This window comes from Candoia aspera, chromosome 1 (assembly GCF_035149785.1).
Source record: "Candoia aspera isolate rCanAsp1 chromosome 1, rCanAsp1.hap2, whole genome shotgun sequence".
Lineage (NCBI taxonomy): Eukaryota > Metazoa > Chordata > Lepidosauria > Squamata > Boidae > Candoia > Candoia aspera.
In genome coordinates, this window is record NC_086153.1 from 123,343,537 (window position 1) to 123,368,892 (window position 25,356).

General features: G+C 38.6%; 2 protein-coding genes across 2 annotated transcripts in view; one reads left to right on the top strand and one right to left on the bottom strand.

The window, feature by feature from the left end:
- COL9A1 (collagen type IX alpha 1 chain) overlaps positions 1–14,684 on the top strand; it is a 74,057-nt gene extending 59,373 nt beyond the window's left edge. Inside the window, exons 32-36 of the mRNA XM_063297808.1 lie at positions 3,826–3,972; positions 5,804–5,858; positions 9,068–9,256; positions 11,910–11,987; positions 13,780–14,684. Of these exons, the coding sequence (XP_063153878.1) occupies positions 3,826–3,972; positions 5,804–5,858; positions 9,068–9,256; positions 11,910–11,987; positions 13,780–13,964 (654 nt within the window). The 3' untranslated portion in view covers positions 13,965–14,684. The remainder of the gene's footprint in view (positions 1–3,825; positions 3,973–5,803; positions 5,859–9,067; positions 9,257–11,909; positions 11,988–13,779) is intronic.
- An 8,714-nt stretch (positions 14,685–23,398) lies between these two features.
- The window catches only part of COL19A1 (collagen type XIX alpha 1 chain), a 182,591-nt gene continuing 180,633 nt past the window's right edge, over positions 23,399–25,356 (bottom strand). Inside the window, exons 47-48 of the mRNA XM_063313353.1 lie at positions 23,969–24,046; positions 23,399–23,787 (exon numbers count right to left, since the gene is read on the bottom strand). Coding sequence (XP_063169423.1) covers positions 23,651–23,787; positions 23,969–24,046 — 215 coding nt within the window. The 3' untranslated portion in view covers positions 23,399–23,650. The remainder of the gene's footprint in view (positions 23,788–23,968; positions 24,047–25,356) is intronic.

Below are 25,356 nucleotides of genomic sequence, written 5' to 3' on the forward strand. Positions count from 1 at the left end.
GAATGAAGAGTTTAGAAGCAAGTATTGGCAAAGCAGTACTTCAGATGTGAATTTCTATATAGCTCATATCCAGGACTGCACACCTTCTAGAACACACAGAGCATCAATGCTTAAACCCTGTGCACCCTTACCCATGATTCAGACTTCTGCATAGCCGTGTGTCTGATTGCATTACAAATCAGGATGCAACATCTGATCTAGTTTAAAAGTTACTTTAAAATTGTAGCTAGCAGCACGCAAAAATAAGCAAGGGGAAATCTGCTGCTGATTGGAACCCTGTCCCTGAGATGGTGAGATACTCTCCCTGCCCAAGTTGGTTTCTGTAACTTACATTGCTTCCCACCTCTCCAAATTATCAGTTCATTTCAACAGGTCACTGTGTGGAAGGCCAAAGTGCAAAACTGACTCCCTCTTACCTCCATGCTGAGATTCTGATATATAGATGTTTATCCTGCACTTACTGTTGAATAACAACATTGAAAGATATAGTTTGATCCCCAATATTGCAGATCTTCTTTTTTAGATAAACCCAAGTGGTTTCATAGTTTTCATGATGTATGGGAACACGTGTCAGTGGTGGCTGGGGTGGGACAAGCATTTTTGGCTCAGTGGTGTCTGGAGTAGAAAATTATAGTTGATGACATTTAAACAAACTGGGATATGAAACGTTAGTTTAATAATCCACCTGGTTTGAAATCCATTAGACATGGTTTCCCGCTGAGGAACTAATGGAGAAATATTGTTGCATAGTATATACTGTTATCTGTTATCACTTGCGTGAAGGGAAGGAAACATTGAGGGCTGCAAGAGAATGCAACTTGTTCATATATAATTAAGCAGATATGATGATCTGAAAGGGGCAAATGTGCCCTGGATGGTTTAGAAATGAAAAAGAGGCTTTGCTATTTATTTCTGTGACTGGCGGAGGACTACAGTAACCACTCAAGCTTAACAGAGGTTGCGTACTACAGTACTATATTGAATTGCTGAAATACACGAGGTAATGTTTTAGTGGAATTGAGTTACATTTTGAAAGCAACACTCTCCTGCATGCTGCAGTTACTGTTCTCTCTGTATATTCTCATCATACCAGTTCTCCGTGTAATCATTTCTAGGGGCTTCTTTTCATCTGTTGTTTTGACTCAATGAGCCAGTTGTCCTCTGTTGGCTGCAGCCATTAATTACATCTATTCCCCATCCAGATAGTTTCTCCCCTTCCCGCTCCCACCATCTGTTTCACATGCAACTATCACATTCAGTGGAGAATCTAGAAAGGGCCCAGGGTTAATACCATGTGGATATATATTGATAATGCTATCATTAATATAATGGATGAAGTCCAGGGATGGCATAATTGAAAGTTGCTGACATTGCATTACAAATCAAGGCTGTAACAAAATGGGCTTCAAAAAGATAATTCTCCTACCATTTTTCCAATGGTGAAGTGTTTGGGTTAACACTATGCCACAATGATCAACAAAAATATCAGTGACTCGTCCAGCTGTAGAGACGGTTTCCGTGGGAGCTTGAATGGCTGGTTTTCTATAACCTTTTCATGAGAAAGGGGCATGTGTCTCCCAGTGACACATGCAGCACACCATACATTTGCAACGCCAGTTGGGTGACACATTTCTGTCAGGTTATCAAGAAGCACCCTTCAGAACTGTAACTTTGTATTCCTTAGCCCTCATGGCCAGCCCAGCATCATCAGCCTGGAGGAGGAATGTTCGGAGTTGGAGTTCAGCAGCATCTGAAGAGTCACATTCTTGTTTGATGAAAATACCACTTAATAACCCCACATGAGAAATTCAGTTCTTCTCATAGGTGTTGCATATGGAATCGTCGCTTGCCCATTGCTGTAACTTTTGAAGTGCAAGAGATTTAGAGTGAAGGCTGGCTGCCAATTTTCCTATCAGGTCTACAAGGACTATGTACAGGAATATCACCTGTATGTTCAGATCTCCATTGCAGTATGGAGTAAAAGAGATTCCAGTTGTGTTCAATGTCCTTTGTAATTTCCTGTTTTTGCCGTTTGGTCTGGTTCCTTTCTCTGGTTGAACCTGGAGCATGCATCAGCTTTTCCTCATTTCTCATTTTCTGTTATTCTAGTTCTTGCTGAAAACACCCTACAGTTGGCTTGAACAATGTATCCAACATGCCACTGTCCAGAATTGTCATGAATGCATTTCCCACAATTCCCAGCCAGCAGGGCTTTAGCATCAAATGTTATGGCAACAGCAAAATTACCCAAATAAGAATAAGTCTCATAATTTTAAATAACATTTTAACATTTTTTCTTTTCTTTTTTTGGTAGGGGGGGGGATTTGGAATTTCAGATTAGTCCCAGTATAATGTTATATATAATATTATACTGTTATAATGTTATATATAAGAGCCAGTTTGGTTTAGTGGTTAAGGCACCAGGCTAGAAATTGGGGGACAGTGAGTCCCACTTTAGTCACAAAGCCAGCTGGGTGATCTTGGGCTAGTTCCTTTCAGCCCTAGGAAGGAGGCATTGGGAAACCACTTCCAAAAAACTTTGCCAAGAAAACTGCAGGGGACTTGTCCAGGCAGTCACCAGTAGTCAAGACTTACTCGAAGGCATTATATATGTATATATGTATATGTATATATGTGTATGTATGTATATATATATATATAGAGAGAGAGAGAATGAGAGAGAAAGCACACGCTATTCTAGTGAGAAACCTGGTTGATATCACATCAGAGGTTAATTCAAAAATGAATTATTCTAGGAATGCATAGATTTAGATACTATTGAGCTATGCAGATGTTGAATATAAATGAACTTATTTTAAAAAATTATTTCAAGTGTCACCATCCCCATGATGCTTGACTTCTGTGAAACAACACAAAATAGAATCAAGAAAAAGAGAACCGATAGTCCCCAATATGCTGGTGGGGTCTTGTGTAATATAGGATATGTAGAATATTTGGAAGTGTTACATGCCATTTTAAAAAATCTTCCCTCCCTCCCTCCCTCCCTCCCTCTGCAGCTTGTAACATGAACATTATAATTTTCTGTGTCCCCAAGCAGAGAAATAGCTCAACCCCAACAATACTTGTATGACCAAATCCTATCTTATCTAATATTTATTTCCTCTACAGCGATATTTATAGAATACAAAAATAAGGAGCTTAAACACCCTTGTAGTTTATAGCCTTCTCGTAGTTAAGCTGTTTTTAAATATTTAATATATTCATAGGATTTTTGCAAAGACAAGAGTTTGGAATTGCTTCAGGGATTTGTATTGCTTAAGTAATGTTTCACTGCACAGGTACCTGTGGGGACAAGGGAAATCAAATGCTACTTGCTATGCAGCAGCTTCTTTCCTGGTTTAAGAGAAGAACCTAGCCTCTGTCAAAATAAAAATACACCCAAATGTAAGGTCCCTCATCCGATTTTCAGGCTACTCCTCTCCCCTGGGACTTCTTCCTAGGACTTCAGGTCAAAAACAGTGTGAAATGTTGTGGTGTTGTAATAGCATATCAGAAGAGGGTATATAATCACTGTTAAGTTGAAATCCAGATGTCTCGGAATGAATCCCATGGATTCACTGGAACTTACCACGGAGGAGACAAAAGAAGACAGCACTGTCTGTTTATTGAACAGCCTTCCCATTTAGCAAGCTCATATCATCATTCAACAAGGTATCAAGAAAGTTAACATAAATATCATGAAAAAGGAACCAGAGTTGCTCTGGTGTGATAAACTTTGTAGGCTGATTCCTGGAGTAATGTAAGGAAAGTTGTTTCTACAAGAAATGAGTCTGCTGTTTACTTCTTTTCCCGCTTCTTTGTAAGGTTGGGAATCCCGGTGAACCTGGTTCACGTGGGCCAGAAGGAAACCGTGGCATGTCTGGCATAGAAGGATTTCGTGGGCCACCTGGTCCCCGTGGTTTGCAAGGGGAACAAGGGTCTCCGGGGCTGCCTGGCAGCCAGGGACCAGCGGTGAGTAACAGCTTCTTTTTACAATATGAGTTTTGCCCTGGTGAGTGCAATTCCTGTATTAGAAGAACAGATGCAGGAGGAAGAATGTATTTCATGCTCCTTAGGTTACTAGCTCGGCTATCCAGCTATGAACTTAGATATCTTGTCTGTCACCACACTTTACTGGCTTTGCGTGTAGTTGTTTGAGTGGAACACTAGGGGTGACCTAGCTAAAGCAGCAGATTACAAAATGCAAGAGGGATGGAGACCTCTTTTTTTGCCCAAAGCCTTAAGGTAGCACAGAGATCACTTCCAGAGGCCTTCTGCACCCTGAGCAGGGGCTCTGACAAGCCCATTCACTGCCAATGCACTTCAAGACTTTGAAGGAAAAGTCTGAAAGTCAAGCAACTGGCTGGGTCTTTAGGAGTCTGAAGTTGGGTCTCAATGCTCACAAAAGGCTTGTGCTGTCCATGGACTGTCTGGGTGACTTCCCCACCCTATGGGAGACTTCCCCTGCCCCAGCTGCAGCCCCACTGGTGACCCAAAAGCCTGTATTTCTACTATTAGCTTCCATTTCAAGGTTTGAAGTTTGAAGTTTGAAGATTTAAGTTGGTTGTTGCCATCTAGCTGGGCCATTTCGATTTTTCATGTCATATTCTGTAAACACTATATCCCAACATAAACTGCAGGATTATTTTAAAAAGCAAAGTCATAACTTACAGGCTGCACAATGATGTACGTTTGGTAGGGAATTTGTCAGTCCTAAGGAGGGATTTCTTTTTTTCCTCTCTCATCTTAAATCCAGGGTGGTTCTTTTTTTCAATTATCTCTGAATTCTGTTTCCATGCATGCTAGCCAAAATAGGAAATATGGCCAGTTCTGTCTGGAAAAAGTGTGTGCGCACAGAACTGCTGCTAAAATGACTGAATATCATAATGTCAGCTTGCTTATTGTCTTTCTTGAGTATGTGTCCCAGAAAGACCCAAAATGTCAGTCAGTCCATTGTGAATCTGACAGTGTTCTGGATCTTCTACATTCTAAAATAACTCTAAGATGCCAGCTATAATACTCTTTCAGCTGAGTTCACACATGGCAACATAAGAGTTTTGGAAAACATTGGAACTATTAATGAAATACATTTCAATAATTTTGTGTAGGCAGCAGCAAAAAATCAGGTAGAGCTAAATGCACACAGTGAACGGGGGCAGGCAAACCTCCTTTGAGAATAAATCCTAAATTATAACACAACTGCCATTTAGAAGGCCCTACCCCAGCACAGTTAATGCACCCATTTTCATTTGAAAAAAATAACCATTCCCAACCACTGTACTCTTCAGATCTAAAATTGTCCCTTGCTGACATTTGTCCTTGAAGGTGCTATTTGTGGTAAACTGCACCTGGGGAGTTCAGTATCACTGTTGTGTGATAATGAACTCGAAACTGCTTCTCCTTCAAAATAAAAAAGGGAGCAATAAGTACTCTTTGCAATTCTCAAGGAAGATGAGTTGGAGTAGCAGAGTTTTCTAGCTCAGGTGGCTACGCCAGGCCCTGTTTGGTTATGGTGTACCACTTCTTGCCTCTGTTTTCATGCCCCGCATGCTCAGCCATCCTCCTCCGACGGTGTTCTTTTTGAAGTAAGATGCTAGGAAGCAGCAAAAAGGAGTCACCAGGATCAACTATGGGCCTACGTTCCTTTTCTTGACTTTCTGTTCCCTGTATTATTGGAACTGCTTTAATCTGCAGTATTGAAAATATGCTTGCAGCTGCAAGATTGTTCCCTCTACAGTTTACATTCTCATCTACTTCATTGTCACACAATTGCTATGTTATTTTAATGTTGTATTTGTTTCAGGGCAGAGAGCCAACTGATTTGCATATTAAACAGGTTTGCATGAGAGTAATTCAAGGTAAATAAAAATACTATACTTATATTTTTTAAAAGTTTGGTCATGAGATTATTTCCATGTGCAGAGTTAACTGTACAAATGTCATGTATGTATGTTTTGTCTTGTCAGCTCTTGCGTTCATTTAATCCTGCTTTCTCTGGTACTAGTTTTTGAGATCCAGTGAGAGCTCCTGAACTATAATAGCTGAGGTGCAGAAGCTCAGATTCAAGGCTCCTAGTCTACCATGTTGATTCTAGTCCAATCACTCTCTCACACAACCCAACCTATCTCACAGGGCTATTGTGTAGATAAAGCAAAGTATGTTTTATGCTACCATGTACTGTATGCTGTACAGGTAGTTCTCGCTTAACAACCATTTGTTTAGTGGCGGTTTGGACTTAGGATGGTGCTGAAAAAAACGACTTATGACTAGTCCTCACACTTATGACCATTGCTGTGTCCCAGTGGTCACATGATCACAATTTGGGTGCTTGGCAGCCGGTTCGCATTTATGACCGTTGCAGTGTCCTGTGATCACATGATCACCATTTTCGACCTTCCCGGCCGGCTTCTGGCAAGCAAAATCAATGGGGAACTGTATGATTCGCTTAACGACCATATGGTTCACTTAACACCTGTGGTGATTCGCTTAACGGCTGCCACAAAAAAGCTCATAAAATCTGGTCAGATTCACTTAATGACTTAGCAACCAAAATTCCGGTCCCAATTGTGGTCGTTAAGCGAGGACTACCTGTATAGAGCTTTCAAGAGTAAGGCAGGATATAAATGAAATTAATTCCAAACTCAACTAATCCACAGAGGACATACTTTATTAGGCATTTTGACATTTTATAATTGCCTTTGAATTCTTCAGAATGCCTCCTTAGGCAAGATATTACATACACATGGAAAGGCAGGTTTAAGGGAAAGGATTTTTTAAAAAAATGTGACTGATTTGTAGCAATGCCTGTGCAAAGTTTCAATTTTAGATGCAATGTGAGAGAGCTTTTTAGATGTCATGAGGTATAGTACATGCAGGGTCGCTACTAGGGTCTGTGTCACCTGGGGCAAACATGGATTCCGTGCCCATTTTGGTGCCCCCCCAGCACTCATTTTTGCACACACACCCCAGTGCCCATTTTGGCACCCCACCAGTGAAGTGCCCGGGGCACATGCCCCGGTTGCCCCCCCCAGTTGCGGCCCTGAGTACACGTCACGAGCACATACAGTATATGCTTTTCTGAGTTTGCTGGGAAGGAAAAAAATGAGTATCTCTTAAGAAAACCTGTAAATACAGCCTTTAAAGTTTCATCTATGTACATCTCTTGTAAGATATAGAACCCTTACTTGGTAGTGAGCGAAACAAAATTACTGTATCAAGGCACAGTTCTTATTTATACAGTTGAAGACAACTTTGGCATCAGAATTATTTTTGAAGAGATGTAATTAGAAACAAGGGATAAATAATAGCTATTCATTTCTTAAGAGAAAAATAAACTCTTCTCCAAGAAACTCATATCCAAACTTCTAGCAGCAAGACCTGCCCCCCTCCCTCCCTCCCTCCCTCCCTCTCTCTCTCTCTCTCTCTCACACACACACACACACACACAGTGTCTGTGAAATTTTTCTTCATGGAAAATCTGTTCTGTGAATGTATGTTTTTTTAACTACTGGGATTATATTTGGAACTGCTAAATAATCATTTGTTTTTTCTTGTTCTGGTGTCAGATCACTGAAAAAGGAAATAACGTATACACTGCATGCAGATGTTTGCAAATTCAATCCCAAAATCTCTAGGGAGGGCTAGGAAAAACTCCAGTCTGAAACACTTGAGAGCAGTCAAGCCTAGATAGATTAGTGACCTGTCTTCAGGATGTTTTCTGTTTGCAAGAGAAGCTGATAGGTTCAACAGGAACCCTAACCCCTTAGCATGGGGTATGAGATTGTACCAGTAAACAGGAATATGTGTTAGGTGAAAGAACTGCTCTTTTCAATCCTGCTGGTATTATTAACCTACATGCATTAATCATAAATAATGTTAGCTAATTATTTTTTATCTAGTGCTGTACTTTATGGAGTTCCTTTTGCAAAAACATAGGAAAAGTTTCAAATATTTATGTCAAATACAGCAGTCCATGGAAATTGGAGGGCTCAGCCGCAGAATAGCCATCTATCCTCTATTGAGTATATAATGAGCAGATAATGAGAACTCTGTTCCTTCAGTTATTAATATAGTACACACGAACATGTTACCAGCATTGCTTTGATTCTTGCTTTGTGCATTACTATACTTGTGGTTTGGGAATTATTGTTCTGGAAAAATAGCTTGCTAGTGGCTGCTACTGAGATCTGCTGGGATGTCACACTGTTGTTATTTCTGAAGTTTAAGAGGCTTTATTGCTCTTTGTGATTTAATTTGAGGCCTTCTTGGTGCAACTACTTTTTAAATTGTCCATCAGAGTACCGCATTCGTTTCTCGTCCCAATATGTCTTTGCTACCAAGATAAACGTTTCCTTCTCCCTTTGTCAGTATCAATTATTCCAAAATGTAATGGCTGCAGCTCAGGGCCAGAGCACCTATTTTCATACAGAAGATCCTAGATTTTCAATCTCTGCCATTGCCAAATAAGTTACAGGCCCTCTTCTCTTTTGCAGGTGGAAGTATTCTCTCTCTCTCTCTCTCTCTCTCTTTGTGTGTGTGTGTGTGTGTGTGTGAGAGAGAGGGAATATTCCTGAGAGCAATATTCTGATTTAAGCAAGGATTAGTGAAGCAAGTTTTATTATTAAGACAGAAAGGAGATTATAGGGATGGCAAAGCCTAGCACCTAGTAAGCTACATACTACTAGGAGCAGAGTCCAAGATCTTCCCAACTCTCTCTCTTAGCCACAGTAAAGCAAGGACTGTTATTGATATCCTTTTTTACAAAGAAAAAAAGCAGGGGAGGAGCCTTGTGCCAAGTACTAGTCTGCTTGGATTTCTTCATTTTAATCTCCCCTCTCCTTTTGTGTGGACTGGGAGGACTTTTGTTTTTATTTTGCTACAGCACTTGCAGCAATTCAAGCCAGGCCTGTAAGTGAATGACATTCTTGCCCTCATGAATCTTGACATGAGGATAATTTGTGGGTTGTTTGCCGACTGCTTAAGAAAGATTGCGGAGTGGAGAAGGTGGTGGTGTGGAAGTGGTCTCCATACTGTAGTTCATCAATGGGTCCTTCTTTTCACTGAGCAGAGCAATTGGCACAGATGGCTGCTAGTCTTCGGAGGCCTGAATTTGGAGCTCCTGGCCACCCAGGCCCACCTGGCCCCCCTGGCTCCCCTGGACCCTCAGGAGACAGTGGCTTCCCAGGACAGGCTGGATCCCGGGGAGTGCCTGGTTTTAAAGGCCCTCCTGGTGACATTGGGCCGAAAGGTCCCAAAGGTGAGAAATTCAGAATATTGATTTGTGTATCAGATATACTGATTATTGTGACCTGTTTATTATATTTTATGGAATCCAGTTATTAGATCCTCCATTAAATGGACAAGAATAGCTTCAGCTTTATTCATTTTCCTGGGTTTAGGTGGTATCTGCAGTGGGGAGGTTGAAGCAGGCAAGATGGCAGACATGGTGTTGTGATGCGAGCTCTTTTTTGTGTGTGCATGCAATCTGGATACATGTACCAAAGGGGCAGGGCTTGCACCCTGTGTCTGCCATCTTGCTTGTTTTCACACTCTCCTTCCCCCACATGTTTGCTGCTGCTGGGTTTGCATGAAGTACAGGAAATATTTCTTCTTTCTTCATTTGCCTCAAGGAAAGAACATGAGGCGACTTTTTAAAAAGTTATATTTACCTCAGCATATATCTCAGTTCATTCAGAGTTCTCCAAACACTCTGTGCTCTATGTGATAGTGGCAGTGGTTTTGCAGTGATCCTTAAGGTGGATATATTCATTAAGTCGACCTGTGCTATCCTTGTGATTTTATTCTTTTTCATTGGTCAGTCTGTTCGGGATCAAACTGAAATTCCTCAGCTTTACACATAAGAAGCATGAGCCATTGGTATAGGTAGAAGATGGAGCATCCCATCCAGAGCACTGCATACGGGGCATCACAACAGTGCTGACATTTTTAGCTCTAATCAGAAAAATGGGAAGGAAAGGGTTTGGGATTTTTGGGGTGGGAGTGTCATTTGCGACCCTGTGGCACTTGTTAACGTGCTATTTTTCAAGATCGGAGGTGAGCACTGTGATCCATATTAAGTTGTTGGGTAGGTTCACCTGGGAGATGAACTGAGACACATTCATTATGCAGATAATACTCTATTTTCCTATGTAATCTGAATTACATTAGGCTGCAAAGGGGTAAAACTGATGGCTAGAGACTGCAGTGGTTGGAATTAATTCCTGATGAGGTACTCAGGGTAGATGTTTGTCAGGTCTGGGGAGTTGGTATTCAATCTGGTTTGGATAGTGGTGCTCTTCCCTCAAATATCCTGGTTTGTAGCTTGGATGCAACTTTGCATTTTATCTGCTAAGTAAAATTTGGTATGCCATTAGGAATATTTCCAAAGGCACCAATGCAGTGGCATGACAAATAGCATCTGGTTTTGGAATAAACCATGGTCCAGGCTCAGTATGAACATTTATCTGCTGGAGAAAAGTAATTCTGTGAAATGGTTCTCACAGTCAAAGATCAGAGGTGGCTGAAAGGGGACAGGGGAAGTGAAAATTAACAAAGCTTTAGACCAAAATAACTTGCTCTCTGACAACCCTACAGGATAATTACACTGGCACACAGTAATCAGCACCTGAAAGCACATTACATCCAAAAGAAGGAGAATATGAATGAGTGTGCAAAATAAAGTAAGCTGGCATGATAATAGTAGCTAATTAACCTGCACAAAGGGAGAATGCATTTTATATCTCAAAGTTACAAAAGACAAGAACGGGTGAGAAATTTAAGGATGTGGCCTGCCAAGAGTGGTCCATATGTAATATAATAAAATACATGATAATGTTATTGCATCGTTCCTCCTAATGACAGTTCAGTCTCAATCTAGGCAGTTCGCCAAATCAAGCCAGGAGGAAGGAAATTCTAAAAGAGCAGGAATTAAAGTCATAGTCTCAGGAAGGATGCCTAGATCCCAGTAGGACAGCTTCCACGCTGAATATTAGAAAGGGAAAGGAAGGTGCTCTGAGAATAGCACATAGGCTTTTCTATAATGTCTCCCACAGCTAAACACAAACTATTCTGACTTAATGAACCAAATGGCCTTTTCTGGTTGTCAGCATTGCAGAGAACTGATGATCTGCAGTATCAGCTGTTTCAGAGTGAACTTACTGCTTAACTATTCCTGATAAAAATCAAAGCATAGTTTATGCTTAATAGGATGTAAGGAATAGAAACCCACTTACTAATTGCCATGAAAGACAGGCACTCTCCTTTTGGAAATCGTGAGATAGGAAAGAGGGGCAGAGATTAACTGCAAAAAAATCAAAGCCTTGGAACTAGAAAATTGGTCTAATTCAGTTTAAATTGTCCTTAAACTCTGGTATTATTGGCATGACTAGAGGCCTACATTTAACCATATAGATAAGCCAGGCTATTTGCTTCTAGGCTAAATTCAAGGTACTAGGAATTATTTTTAAAGCTGTAAATAGCTGGAAGCAGATATATCTGAAAGTGCATCAGGCTTTTAAGATCTGTTCTTAAGGCCGTTTCCAGGTGCCTTGATAAAAGCATCCACCATAAATATTCAAAAGCATCTGCAGAGCCCCACATTTCTCTGGACATACAGTAGGTGCCTTAACCTCTAGCCCAGTTTCCTCCTTAATCAAAGCCATACCAGAACAAAGGAGGCTCTTTCTCAACAGCGGCACCTTCTTTGCAGACATTTTCTTGCCAGACAAAAGTCTTCATATTCTTTTTAACTTGTTCTAGTTTTAGTAGCCTTAAGGATGTGCCACAGTTGGCTGTACCTCAACTGGAAATTTTAAACAAGATGACAGGTGGAATATAAACATTTTAAAGAAGTAAGGGAGTAGTAAATATGTGAAAAATAAAAAATATTTGTCTTCTTAATTTTATTTTAGGGGAAACAGGTGAAAAAGGGGAGAGAGGACTCCCAGGTCAAGGGCCCAAAGGCTTACCAGGAACAACAGGACTCCCTGGTGAGTATTGAAGGCGGTCCCGGAGTCATCTAAGAAATGATTAAATGATTTCACGTTAAAAACTCTATTTAGCACAGTGCTAGAAATAAAGGTGTCTGCTATGAAGAATGAGTGCTTCATCATTCCCATTCCCCACCCCTTCCCCTTTCCCTCCACATACACACAAACACACAACCATTTTCCCCTATATCCCAATTTCTCTCACCCTTTTCTGTTGCAATTCGGTGGCCTATACCTCAAATATGTAATACCAAGCCATAATGGGTTTGTTTTGGATTAGTGTAAGTTAACCCACACATTATGATTTATGGGGCTGTGCAAAGTAAGCCATTATGTTTAACAAACCTTGGTTGAGAAATCTTGGCTTAAATATTATGTGTGAATTCTGCCAATGTGTATGTCTTCTTAAGATTAGATCCCAGTTTATGGCTCCTGAAACATAAATATTAACCATTCTTTTGTCATGTTGCTTTTTACATCTTCATCTTGGTGGGGAAAACTGAGGATTTACACATTAATAAAAATCAGTTTTAAAAAAAGAAGCCATAGAAGAAAAAGTATTAAAATCAGTTTCAGCTGATGTAAGTGTCATAATTGCCCAGTATATAAAATTGCATGAGACAAGGACTAAGCATATATTGAATAAATTAAAAATACCACATAACTTTCCACTTAAAACAAGTTGTGTGAGGATTTGCAAATCGTTTAAATTGATTTTGGTGGCACAGCACTTTAAAATTCAGCTTTTGGATATTAGGGATATAATAGGGGTGGGAGGTACTGCAGAAGTCCTCATTAGTTATAAATGAAGCAAAGGTGCCCCCTAGTGTTCAATATAGTACAAATAATTAGGTAGAATAAAAATAATCTTATGCTAACTTCTAAAAGACTGTATTACATAGACTTCTGTAAGTAACCCCTTTATGTTTCTCTGCATCAAATGTAAAATGTGTCCTGTTGTTTTAATTTCCTAGCAGACAATCTCCCTCTTCTTTTCCCAGTTTACATTGTTGTGTATGTCAGTTTTCAATGTCTTGTCTAACTTTGTCAGACTGATAATTCCAGGCACAATGGATCAATTGTGTCTGACTTAGTGTAAAACAATTTATGGTTTCTGTGACTGCCTTTATTGACTGCCTTCATGGAAGGAAAGACCTGGATGTTATATTGACTCCATTTACATATTATGGTGAACTATTATTTCCTGTGGTTGATTGAATAGACTATAATTGGCTGGGTTCACTGAGCATACTAAGCATAGACCATGGCTTGCAAACTAGGATGGCTAGATCTGCATATTATCTAGTGTTATGAATCCATCCAGTGAAACTTTTACTCATTGGGAAAACCTACTTCCTATTGGCTTAGCACAGGAGGGAAAGTGAGAACCCAACCTCCCCTTTCATACAGAACGTGACTGTCTACAGCAGCGCTTTTCAAACTTGGCAACTTTAAGATGGGTGGATTTCTACTCCCAGAATTCCCCAGCTAGCATGCTGGCTGGGGAATTCTGGGAGTTAAAGTCCACCCATCTTAAAGTTACCAAGTTTAAAAAACACTGGTCTACCGCAACAATTATCCTGTGTTAAGACTTTGGAACTTCACTTTTCCAGAGGTCCCAGTTGTGCAGAGAGCCTCCACTAATGCTTTGCACCTTCTTCTTGCATATAGTGGTTAATAGGAGAGACGGAGGCTGATGTGATCATCCTTGCAAATAAGTCTTTTAAACTGACAACAAAATGGTATTAGGTGCTTTTTATGAACTCTTATGGCCCAGTTTTTGTCTTTGCAGGAGAACCCGGCAAGCCCAGCTATGGCACTGATGGGCGAGATGGCGAGAGAGGCCCACCTGGAGCAGCTGGTTCCCCTGGTGTTCCGGGTCCTCCTGGCCTTCCAGGTCTTCCTGGTTATTGTGAACCATCAGCTTGTTCTGTGGAAGCTGGATTACAAGGAGGGCTGAATGTGAAAGGACCATGAAAAAATGCAGTATTATACTAAATGACATGAAGTTTTGGAAACCTTCTTTGATCTGCACAGATATCTGACAATCAAGAGAAACCAGTCTAGGAAAATCAAACTGTAAAAATACAGCAAATCCTATCAAAGCCTTGACAGAACAAATGTTCTGGTTGTCCCCTCCATCCATTTCCTAAAACAGTACAAGACAGCCAAACATTTCAAAATGGTGCTTACAAAGTGATGCCAGATGGCTCTTTTCTTTTCTTTTTTCTTTTTTGAATTGCGGTGAAAGGCAGCTGTTGATGTTTTTCAGCTGTTAATTCTTTGGGGTTCGTAAAGGACTGTATTACAGAATGAGAGAACATAACAGACTTCTGTTCTACAGTCCCGTGCATTTGAACAGTAAGTTATGAACATCTTCTTTTTCCCTCTCCCTAGAGCCCATTTCAGTGCTGTGAGTTAGCCAGTTGAATGTACTCTGCGTGTCGCTGAGATTTAGATGTCATCACCTGTTTTAAAAGTGCTAATTTCTGAGGATCTTGCTTATACTTCAGTGCCAGGTTTACCAGGGATATGTTAGGTGAAATAACTTTAGTTTTCTGTGCCAGCTTGTGTATATTCTTTAATGTGACCCCATCATCATCTCTACCATATGCTCATCTGTCTGGATCACCCAGAAGTCAGAAAGCCACTGCTAAAGGATTTTTAATCTTTGAGAACAGTTAAAATTTATAGCGAGTTTATTTATTTTAAAATACCTTATCTCTGGTTGTATAAAAATGAAATAAATAGCATTGCTTAATCCTTTGCATTTCTTTTTATAAAAGGTAAATAAAAATCAAACAAAGAGCATTGTTAGATTTCCTTTTTTTGAAAAAATCCCACTGTTGTTGTTTCTAATAATAATTGGAAGTAGCTTTATTACTCTGCTGCAGCAAAAACCAAACCAAATCAAATATCGGATGGCACTGGAAAGACTAGCAAAAGTATTAGTACATAACATCCTCCAAAATAGTAATGTATTTTGATCTTAGCTTTATTTTTTTTCATGAAACAAAAGTCCATTATGAATTCATTATCCCTGTTTTATGAATCACATGATCTGTCACTTGTAAATCAAAAATAAAAGTGCCCTTTTAAAATAATCAATTCCGCTTTTCCCTGTGTCTTTTTGTCTAGTTTCTGTGCATTGGAAGTTAACTATGTGGTTATTTTCACCTGTGCCTTCCTGGTTACTTATTCCAATAGATCCCTCAAGTTAGTATTAAGGTCCAGATCTCTCTGGCTATTCAAGCTAATTTTTTGCTAAATTACTGTGAATTCTTTTTTTTTACAGGTAGCATAGGAAATATGCAAATGATCATAGTACTATCACAGTAATTGAGCTATTTCAGAAAAGTCTGTACAGATAGGTGTTCATGACAGGTGCCAGCTACTGTGGCTGATGATAGAAAAATGACCCAGGCCTCATGCAGAGGAAGGTTCTGATTTTCCCTGGCATGGCAGCAGATATGGAAAAACAGTATGGATACATGTGTGCATGTGTGTAGTCCCCACACCACTTCTCATATCCTGGAAAAGTGCAGCTGAAGTCAGGTGAAAGTGGGCTGGCTGATACCTATTTATAAGATAGTTGGAACCCACTCAGCTCAGATGAGATCTTATATTCGTTTTCTTTCTTCCCACATTGTTGGTAGTCATTCTATGAAAGTTATGCTTCCAGAATAAATGAATTTTATTTATTCATTTAAATTTATTGGCTGGCCAACTCCAGTGGACTCTGGGTGGACACTGTATTGAACCTTCTCTGCATTGCAAGTCTTCCATAATGTTGTTACGGTGCGATATTCAGATGATAGGCTGCATCATTAACAGCCAGACCTACTGGAGAGTATCTTAGTTTTGGTCACAAGGCAATCCAGAATGCTATGTATGGGTTGAAATGTACCCTGGTTTTGGTAATTGGCCCTAGTTTATAGAAATTATAGCACTGTGGATACACCTGTCCTTTGAGAGCTGCAAGATGTGCATCCATATGAAAAAAAAGTTCAGTTTTATGTCAGCCAAAGTTGAGGCTATCATTTGAACATTGGTTATGGTTATTGAAGTCCAAGCAGCTTCATTACTTATGGTTTGATGTTAGCTTGTTTATACTAACTATGGCTAAGATGAGTTAATCTGAGTTTAGATGGCATAGTAAAATTAATAAAATTAATACAGGTAAATAATAATATACAGTATGTAGAAGTACATATTTCATGCAGGAGAGGGAAGAGCTGGCTCTATTGTAATAGACTCACCCCTCTGGCTTCAGTAATGCTGTAAGAAGTCCACTTTAGGATCTAGACAGGACAAAGTTACATTACAGATAGCTATGACAGAGTGACACTTTGGAAGAATAAGTGTGGTTTACTCTTTGTTTTCTCGTTATTTCTTCATTGTATCTGTAAAATTCTTCATGAATATGTATACTAAAATGTTCAGCAAGAAAAAATAAAAACAATACCCCAATTATTTAAAAAACAAAGAGTTCTTAGTAGAAAAGAGGCTTGCTCAAAGAAGGGTACAAGTAGGACAGGAAGGAACAAAATACAAGCAGGACTGAACTGGACTTTCATAAATAAGGCTACTTCTTAAATTAGTGATGTTTTGGTTATAGCATTCTAAGTGATGTTTTGGTTATAGCATTCTAAGGTTCTTCAATAAATAATATTTAGTCTAAATTCTTCGGTTTTCCTGTGAGCTTATCTAAGTCCTGCTTGAGTGAAAGAAGTCTGGCACAAACACACTTAATAGTTAATGGAAAGAGCAACTGCTTTAAAATACATTTGAGTACTTTCATGGTCTATGACTCACCTTATCTCCTGTGTGTGGTTTAAGGAAACAGGCATTTATTAAGTTTGGCCCTATCCTTAAGAAGAATGGGGCACCCATTTCAGACAAAGTGAGGCAGGCAGCAACAGCACATGCTGGAGAGGCAGAGCTCTGTCTGTCAGTCCCTATTTTGTCTCCTAAGCAGCCTGCCTCTATCATGTCAGGTAGGGATTGCCCGTTATAAACTAGTATGCAATGAAACTCTTATATATATATATATGTATGCATGTATGTGTGTGTGTATATGTTTGTCTCTCTCTCTTTCTGTGTGTGTGTGTGTGTGTAAAATGTCTTTGACCTCCAGCAGCAAAATATCTCAGTCCTGCCTGGGTATAGTCTGTAGACAAGATGGTTTCATGAAAACTACTTCTGGCCTTCTTGACCATTTTAAAATATCAATTTCCTATGTATAAAAGTCCATAAATTGTACACTGATGTTGTAATTCTATATCCTCTTACTGAGGAGTAAGTTTGTGGAATTCAGTGGATGTTCCTTCCGAGTGAAGATGTTTAAGATTGCACTATAAATTTATTAGTAATATTTATGGAGCCAAGAACTCTGATTACACTGCTATATACACAATTGTTCTAAAGTGCTCTACAATCTATTAAATGGTTTGCGTAGGATCAGGGCAGCAAATAGGAAGAAACACAATCCTAAAGCTGTGATTCCATCAGTTAATTTTTATTTTAAACATAGCAGTAACATAAATAAACAATAGAAGAAACTGATCAGAGAATGAAATAGAATGGAAATTGTTCCATGAAATATAAACCAGGAGGAGAATGCAAATTCCATCAAAACTATTGAAACAGAATTATATAAAATTCTGAAACAATTACAAATTAAATGTGGCTTATTTTAAAAAAATAACCACATGTTTACTATTATAAATGCACACAAAAAAACAAAAACATATCTGTCAGGTTCAATTAAATGCCATTCAACCTTCATTTAAGACCAAAGCAGATAAGATAGCATATGCAAACAAGTGAACTTCCCACTTGTGGATTTGAAGAAAACAGATAGATATGTGAAGACAAGTGATAAGGCAATATTATTCAATAATGAAAAGACAACAATAAAATATGCTACCATCAATTGTTGTGAGCACATGAGATAACTAAATATTTCCCAAGAAAAGTTCAGTAAATAATTTAAAAGCATTTGTATTTTATAAAAGAAAACAGAAACAATGAACCTAGATCATAATCTAACAGTAAAGTAAGCATGCTTAAACCCACAGTGGACTAAGCACCTTTAATTGTTAGACTGTGACATTCAGTTTGGTTCTTGTAAAGTTTGTACATCCATTTGGTCTATTTATATTTATTACCTTTTCTTGCAATTTAAAATTCACTCAAATACTTTTGCAGCTGAAAACCTACAAATAATCATCATAATGACCTGGTGTTTTCTTAATGGTTATCAAAAGTATGGAAAACTTGTGATGCATATTTATATCAAACACATTTGCATGGGGTAATAAAGGGTAAGCTAAAATTAAAGACAAGGAAAGAAAACACATAGGCTTATATTAGCCCTAAAACTAAATCAACTTTTTATATAAAAATTATTGATATTAAAATTTAATATCTGAGATAAATAGTGTAGCTTTCACATCATTAACAAGGCATTTTTTATTTATGTAAAGATTGAAATATGCTTACTGCTCCCATAAAGAAATATGGAACAAGGCAGAGATCCATAGAAACCCAGTGAGGATTCCACCCCATTTACACAAAGCTGCAGGTGTAGAAGGGGCAAGATTGTGCCCAAGGCTTTGTTACCCTATTATGTACAAGCTACATAAAATAAATTATGACTATATCCAAACTATTCTGGAAGGAAAAAAAAACACAGTGAGGATTATCCATCCAAAGATAAGCATTATCAAATCCCTTTGATTCAAAGGGGAGATATAAGCATCTGCTTATGTTATCTCCTGCTGAAAACAATGAGACTTAAAGAAAAAACAAATATAACCTTGTTTGAATTGTTCCCTTATTTATACAAAAGACAAAAAAAAAGCTATTATCTTTTAAAGACAAAAAAGGAAACTTGGCACAAGGTTATTTATTATATAGTGCAGTTTCCTATCTTACATGCATTTGTAGAATTCAAACTCTATTAAATCATAAGCATAAGCTAAAAAGAAAAAGTGCTTCACACCAACAAATTGACCTAAGGAGGTATAGCACTGACCCTGAAGAATTATGCAAGATTTCACATTAATTAACCTATGCAGAGTGAATGATTTTGCTTAGACAAATCTAAATAATACTACAATTTGCTTAAGATAATTCTGAAGAAATAGTAATGGTTTTTGTGACAATATAATGTTTAAATAACCAGAATCAAGGAATATAAGAATCGCATCTTATTTATTCTACAGATTCCACTGCCAACCCAGAACGTTTTACAGTTGGTTCCCTCACATCTGCTACTGTGAAGACAAGACCCTGAGCAGATGTGCACAACCTCTGGGGTCTGAAGCCACACGAAGAGTGGGGCCAGTGCTTGAGAGGCTGAGCAACTGCCAGGAAGCTGATGAGCATGCACTCACAACCTTGCCACCCATGACCATATCACAAGCACACTAGAAACCGAGACATACCGCCCAACGTTACCATCTTTGCTCAAAGGAAACAGGGAACCAACACGTGTATCCTTTCTACTTGAGATGGAGAATTGTTGCATTCCTGCTGCTGTTGGCAGTGATTCCCAGCACTGATGCTGGGAGGAAGGTGAATCCCCTCAGTTCATTGATTAATTGATGGGCAGACTAACATCCTGGCACCGTGAGGGGAGGCAATCCACAACTTCTAGCGGTCACATGCCACCTGCAAACTATGCACCCCAATCTAGAGATAAAAATACATAATTGTGTGAAACTGTGCAGGACTCTGCAGTAAACATGATTTCAGAAACAGAGTTCTAGAGCAAGCAGGGACAGGGAAGTGGAAATGAGAGACTCATTTTATGGAATTAAGATTATGGGATTCCACAACCTAACTTCTCCATGTAATCCATTTTCACCACTATCTAGGGTCCATTTAGCAGCTTTTCTGGATTGCCACCAGAGTTCCAATAAACCAAGACTGTGTCTGGTATCTGTTGACCTTCCTTGAGAGAGAGAGAGAGAGAGAGAGAGAGAGAGAGAGAGAGAGAGAGAGAGAGAGAGAGAGAGAGAGAGAGAGAGAGAGAGACATCTGAAGACAGACTCCTAATTCTGTGTGTAACTTTGCCAGAGTCCAACCTTACATTGAACATCAAGATATCTCTCAACCACTTTGAAGCAAAAGCAAACACCTCCCCACTTCCATGCTTACAAGGAGTCATTTACTAGGTTGCTGTGTGCACAGATTCCATCTGCAGAAATAGATTGACTGTGGATGCTTCAATGTAAGACATTTCCTGTATCATTTAGTCATGCAGTCTTATTCACAGAACTGAGATCCAGAGACAACAGTATTTTATCCACTAGTTTCCCAGTGGTCCTCGCAACCTGTTTAGAAAGGTGCATAAATACAAAAATGCACTTTTTTTTCTGCACAGAGGTTCGATTTGTAGCAGTACTTGCATTCCATCTGGAAACATTCTCCATATTTCAATTTATGGTTTCAATAGTTGAGAAAAAAATATTCTACTTAAATTGAAAAGTTATTACAGCTGCCTGCTATGTGGCACGTAGAGAATAAAGATATGCATGCCTCAAGACACCATGTGACCTCAGTTAAAATAGGATGCGCAGACTAATTCCTGATTTATTTTAATAAAGTATTAGAGTAAACTTCGCTACTTAAAAACTATGTGAAGGCACTAGAAAAAAAATGGGTTATCTGGGTTTGAAAAGCAGCACACAATTTTTAAAAATGAACTAAGATTTCACACACACACACACACACAAATATAGACATTAAGGATAAGAACAGAAATCCTGTACTTCAATTCATGAAAGATTTTAAACAACCTTTGAGTTTGGCCTTTTTCCTGCACAAAGCTACACAATGTCTTCAAGAGTTGAGGATGGAAAGGCATACTGCCAAAATTACTCAGAAAAGCCAAGAGAAGCCAAGAGAAATAACCTGCATTTATCCCAATCACCTATTAAAACTTTGAACAAATGATTTTTTCCAATAAATATAATTATCAGACACAGGCAAACAAAAATAAAAGCAATGTGAATTGAACATATTTTCCCCAAAATATATAAATGTTTTCTTTTTCTGATAAATTCAAGTACTATACTTTTACCTCTATGTAAGGATGCCAAATAATTTATCAGTTATATTTCACTTAGTGAAAAGTCAAAATATACACAAAGCACCATATTATATATAATCTCAACTACTCTATATATTTCCACAATGTGGTATTTTTACAGAAGCTTGTCAAAATATAGCACTTACAGTTATTCTCATAACAAAGTCTAAATAAAATAAATTCTAAATTTAAAATAATTGAAAAAGTCTGAATTAAATTTGGAATCACTAGAAAAGTTAAATAAAACAAGATTAACAACTTAAAACAGAACAAAATCCTGCCAGACATTATAGCTATCCAGCAGTCCATCTTGCAATACTGAAACATAGATGTCCTTTTACTCCATCAAAATAAGACAATAATCCAACTTCAGAACAACTTCAGGACAAATTACATCAACATCCACTGTACTGTGGCCTCAGATGCCAAAAAAAAATTGTCAGGTATGGCCCTCAGCTACCATAAAGTTGTTTACTCCAGATATAGAAGATATCCAACCAACAAGGAACTACATTTCAACTAACCTTTACTATTCCCACCTAGGCATCTTCCTTTTTTAAAAAAAATAGCTTTGATGTAGATATACTGTATCTATTCCAGATAATTTCTTAAAATAGAAATCAGTCCAAGAGGCAATACCTCTTTTATTTATTTATTTACCAAATTTGTCACTGCCCATCTCCTCCGAACGGAGAGACTCTGGGATTTTTCATTAGTCCTAGATGCCAGCATTTTTTATTAACTAATGCTATATCTCTACTGAAGAGTTTTCTTTCACTTCACTTTATACAATCATTTTATCCTCAAGATAAATGAAATAGGCATCTGCCTCAACCACTGAATTTTTCAGAGATAGTTGTATGTACTACCAGCTAGCCTATCTTACGTCAATGTAAATGAGCTGAATAGGATTGCTAACGTTTGGCTGTTCTTTGATTCTGGATGTTTGATGTTACCTCCCCCACCCCCCCCCAAAAAAAAAGAGGAGCTAAGCAAATATTGCTGACCAAAATGTAAGATGATAGATACTTTTTTCCAAACTACAACTACTTGCAGAATTTCTCCATCTTGTCTGTCAGAATTTTACCTGAGCTAAAGTCCTTATCGTATTACAATAAACCTCGGAAACCCATTAGGTTTGTGCAATCTTCTATAATCTCTTGTTTTCCAGGTACTGGATGATACCCTATAACACAGTAAGCAGGGTATTTGCCATGCTGGCTGGAGGCAATGGGACTTGCAGATGAAGGACTTGTAGAGAATAAGAAAGATGACCTTGGCAGAAATATGCGAGAAGCATTACCTAGGCAAAAGGGGCTGAAACACTTTTTAAGTCCTGGGAGACAAGATATTTGGAAGCAGATCAAGCAGAGAGCTCCCTGATTTCCTAGGGATGGGGTGGGGAGAAGGAAGATACAGCACACTCAGAGCTGAAGATTCTGTTGCTACAGCCAACTTCAACTAAGGCTACTTCTAGCCTTCTTGTGGCATTGATTTCCTGCTCTAGTCTATCCAGTGGGGCTGACAGGTCTAAAGATTGCATATGATTGGATTCGCACAGCATAATAATTATCAACCTAAATATAAGACCTTCTAGTGTAGCTGAAGTACACATGTATATTTTAATGAGGACAAGTTATTATCAGCAATCCCTCTGAGAAATAAACTAGCCTCTAATAATTAGGCTCTTTTTCATATGTGCAGTGAAAACCCTACAAACAGTTCTTTATAGGAAGGCAAATCTGAAAAACATGCATACAACTAGCTTCTGGTTGGTCTATAATGTAAATATATAACTTAGGTTGCAGTTTACTCATGTGCTTTGTTTGCATTAACATTTGTCCCCTGAGTAACAACTAACATGAGAGAGGCTCAGAAGTAAGACAGCCAGCTGTTGGTTGCAAAATCTAGAGAATTGCTAGACTCAGAGTTTTCTGTATCACTTTGCTACTGTCTTGTAGTTGTCCCAATTTTGCGGCCCAGATATGGTAGCCTTACTCAAAAGATCTTTTAGGTTATTCAGAAATGTAGACATAGTTCAAAAAAGCCTTGCAGTTCTTACCATATTGCATTATGGTGACAGAAGCAAGGAAAATATCAGTTATTACTTAGATTTCTAACCAAACATTCAGAAAAACCTCAAAACTCTGGCTACTATATTATAAACCATGTTTGTCATTTAAAACATGGAGCTCCACGGATACATCCAGCAAAAGAAAACTAAATATTACTTCTGTGTTAAAGGTAAAAGTAGGAAACTAACTTTTTTAAAAAAAATCATAAACTGAAAAACCATTAAGAGGTCAACAGGCCATCATGATGCATATTTTGCTAAAGAAAAGTAGACTAAAATTATAAACATATGGAATGAACTCAAGAAAGTAACATCTCAGTATTGGCTTAACTCTGGACAAGAATTGCTCCACTGAGATGCTCGATAAAATATATGTCAACAGAAATTCACCAACATTTTAAAGCTTAAATTTCATAATTTGGTAGGGGGATGGGGGAAGAAGTGAAGAAAATATAACTCAGGAATTTAAGATATATCCAGAGTAGATGTTCATTTCCCAGTTGTTCGGGACTGAGTTTGAGAGACTTGGTAATAGCAATTTGCTGGATTGCATCTTCCTGTAGGGCCAGGTGGTCCCTGGGCACCTGGTTCTCCTGGAGCTCCGGGTGGGCCTTGCATACCAGTAACTAAGCAAACAAACAAACAAACAAGAAACTGCAATTAGCCTTGTTAATTTCAGTCAGAGGTCCAGCACTGGGTCTTGACTTTTATTTCAGAAGTAATGCCTGACAGGGCAACTCAATGCACATTAGTAACTGCTTTTTAAAAAATTGTTGTGTTGTCAAGAATAGTAGGAGCTGTTTTTACCTGAAGGACCAGGTGGGCCAGGATCACCTGGCAGGCCAATTCCAGGCTCACCTCTTTCACCTTTTTGTCCTCTGTAGCCTAGAGAAGATAAATACAAACGGAATAAGAGGGCCCTGAAATGACACCATTAAGTCTGGCTAGACTATTTCCTCAGTAATAATGGCAAAGAGTATTTTAACTTGTTTGTTTTCTGATGCTGGAAATTTAAGCAATACTCTACATACTTTTCTTCCGATACACAGAAAGTTCCTAATGGAGAGGAAATAGATATTGACACAAAGGGTGCTGGTTGGGTACATCTAAGAATTTACTGGCATTAATTCTGCCTAATTTGGATTAAAGTGGATTTGAAGACAGCAAGGTGCAGTGAAAAGCAGACAATGCATTCTCCTTGTTAATACTTGAAAGTAAGTTTAATGGAGAATTGGCAGGGAACTGAATAACTTTGTGGGAAATTTAGCATATAATTAAAAAAAAAAGCTGAGCACAAAGCTTGCAACCTGAGATTTCAGCAGCATTGAACTGCCAAAACAAATATGGGGTAGAATATCATTTTTGTTTAAACACAGGGATTCTAGTATCTGTGCATAGGTTGCCAAGGTATGCATAATTACAGAGTGATTTAGCTATTACAAGCTTTATATGCGAGGGTTGCCAAAAAATTCAAGGTATTCCACATGGGCTTTATAATAAGTAGCCTCACTGGCCAACTTGATCTTCAGCATTGACTTGGTTCACATACTGCACTAAGCTATGGCTTGTTTCACAATAAACCATAACTGGCTGTTTTCCCAGAACACACAACTGTAAGTTGTGATTCACTAGCCTTGGGTTCATAAAACATGCTAAGCCAGAACCAAACAAACCACATGATTGTTTAGCACAATACACGAACCTAACCACTGCATGGGGATCTAGTATAGCACTAGTATAGACACCATCTACATCAGCTTTCCCTGATCTGGCACCTTCCTGATGTATTGGAATGTCCATACTGGGTGGATATTCTGGGAGTGGCAGTCCTAGCACATCTGGACTGTGCTAAATTGGAGAAGACTGCTCTATATGATCAGTTACCTATATGGAAAATAGTGGTACATGAAGAAATTATTAAAACAAAAACAAAAACAAACAAAAAACCCAGGAAGGTTTCAGATCCCCATGCAGGAGGGGACTGGCTTCTCCTCTGAGATCAACACAGCATTGTTTTTTCTTGGGAACATCAGAGTCCCATTTTGATAGACATGAAAGAAGTTTACAAAGACCTGGTAGGTCTGAGTGGTTCTGTGGCCCTCAAAAATAGTTGTGTTTCTGGAGAAGGCAACAAGAACAGCCTCTATGGTTGTTCCCTAAGACTGGGTTCCAATATTGCAGTTAATGATATGAAT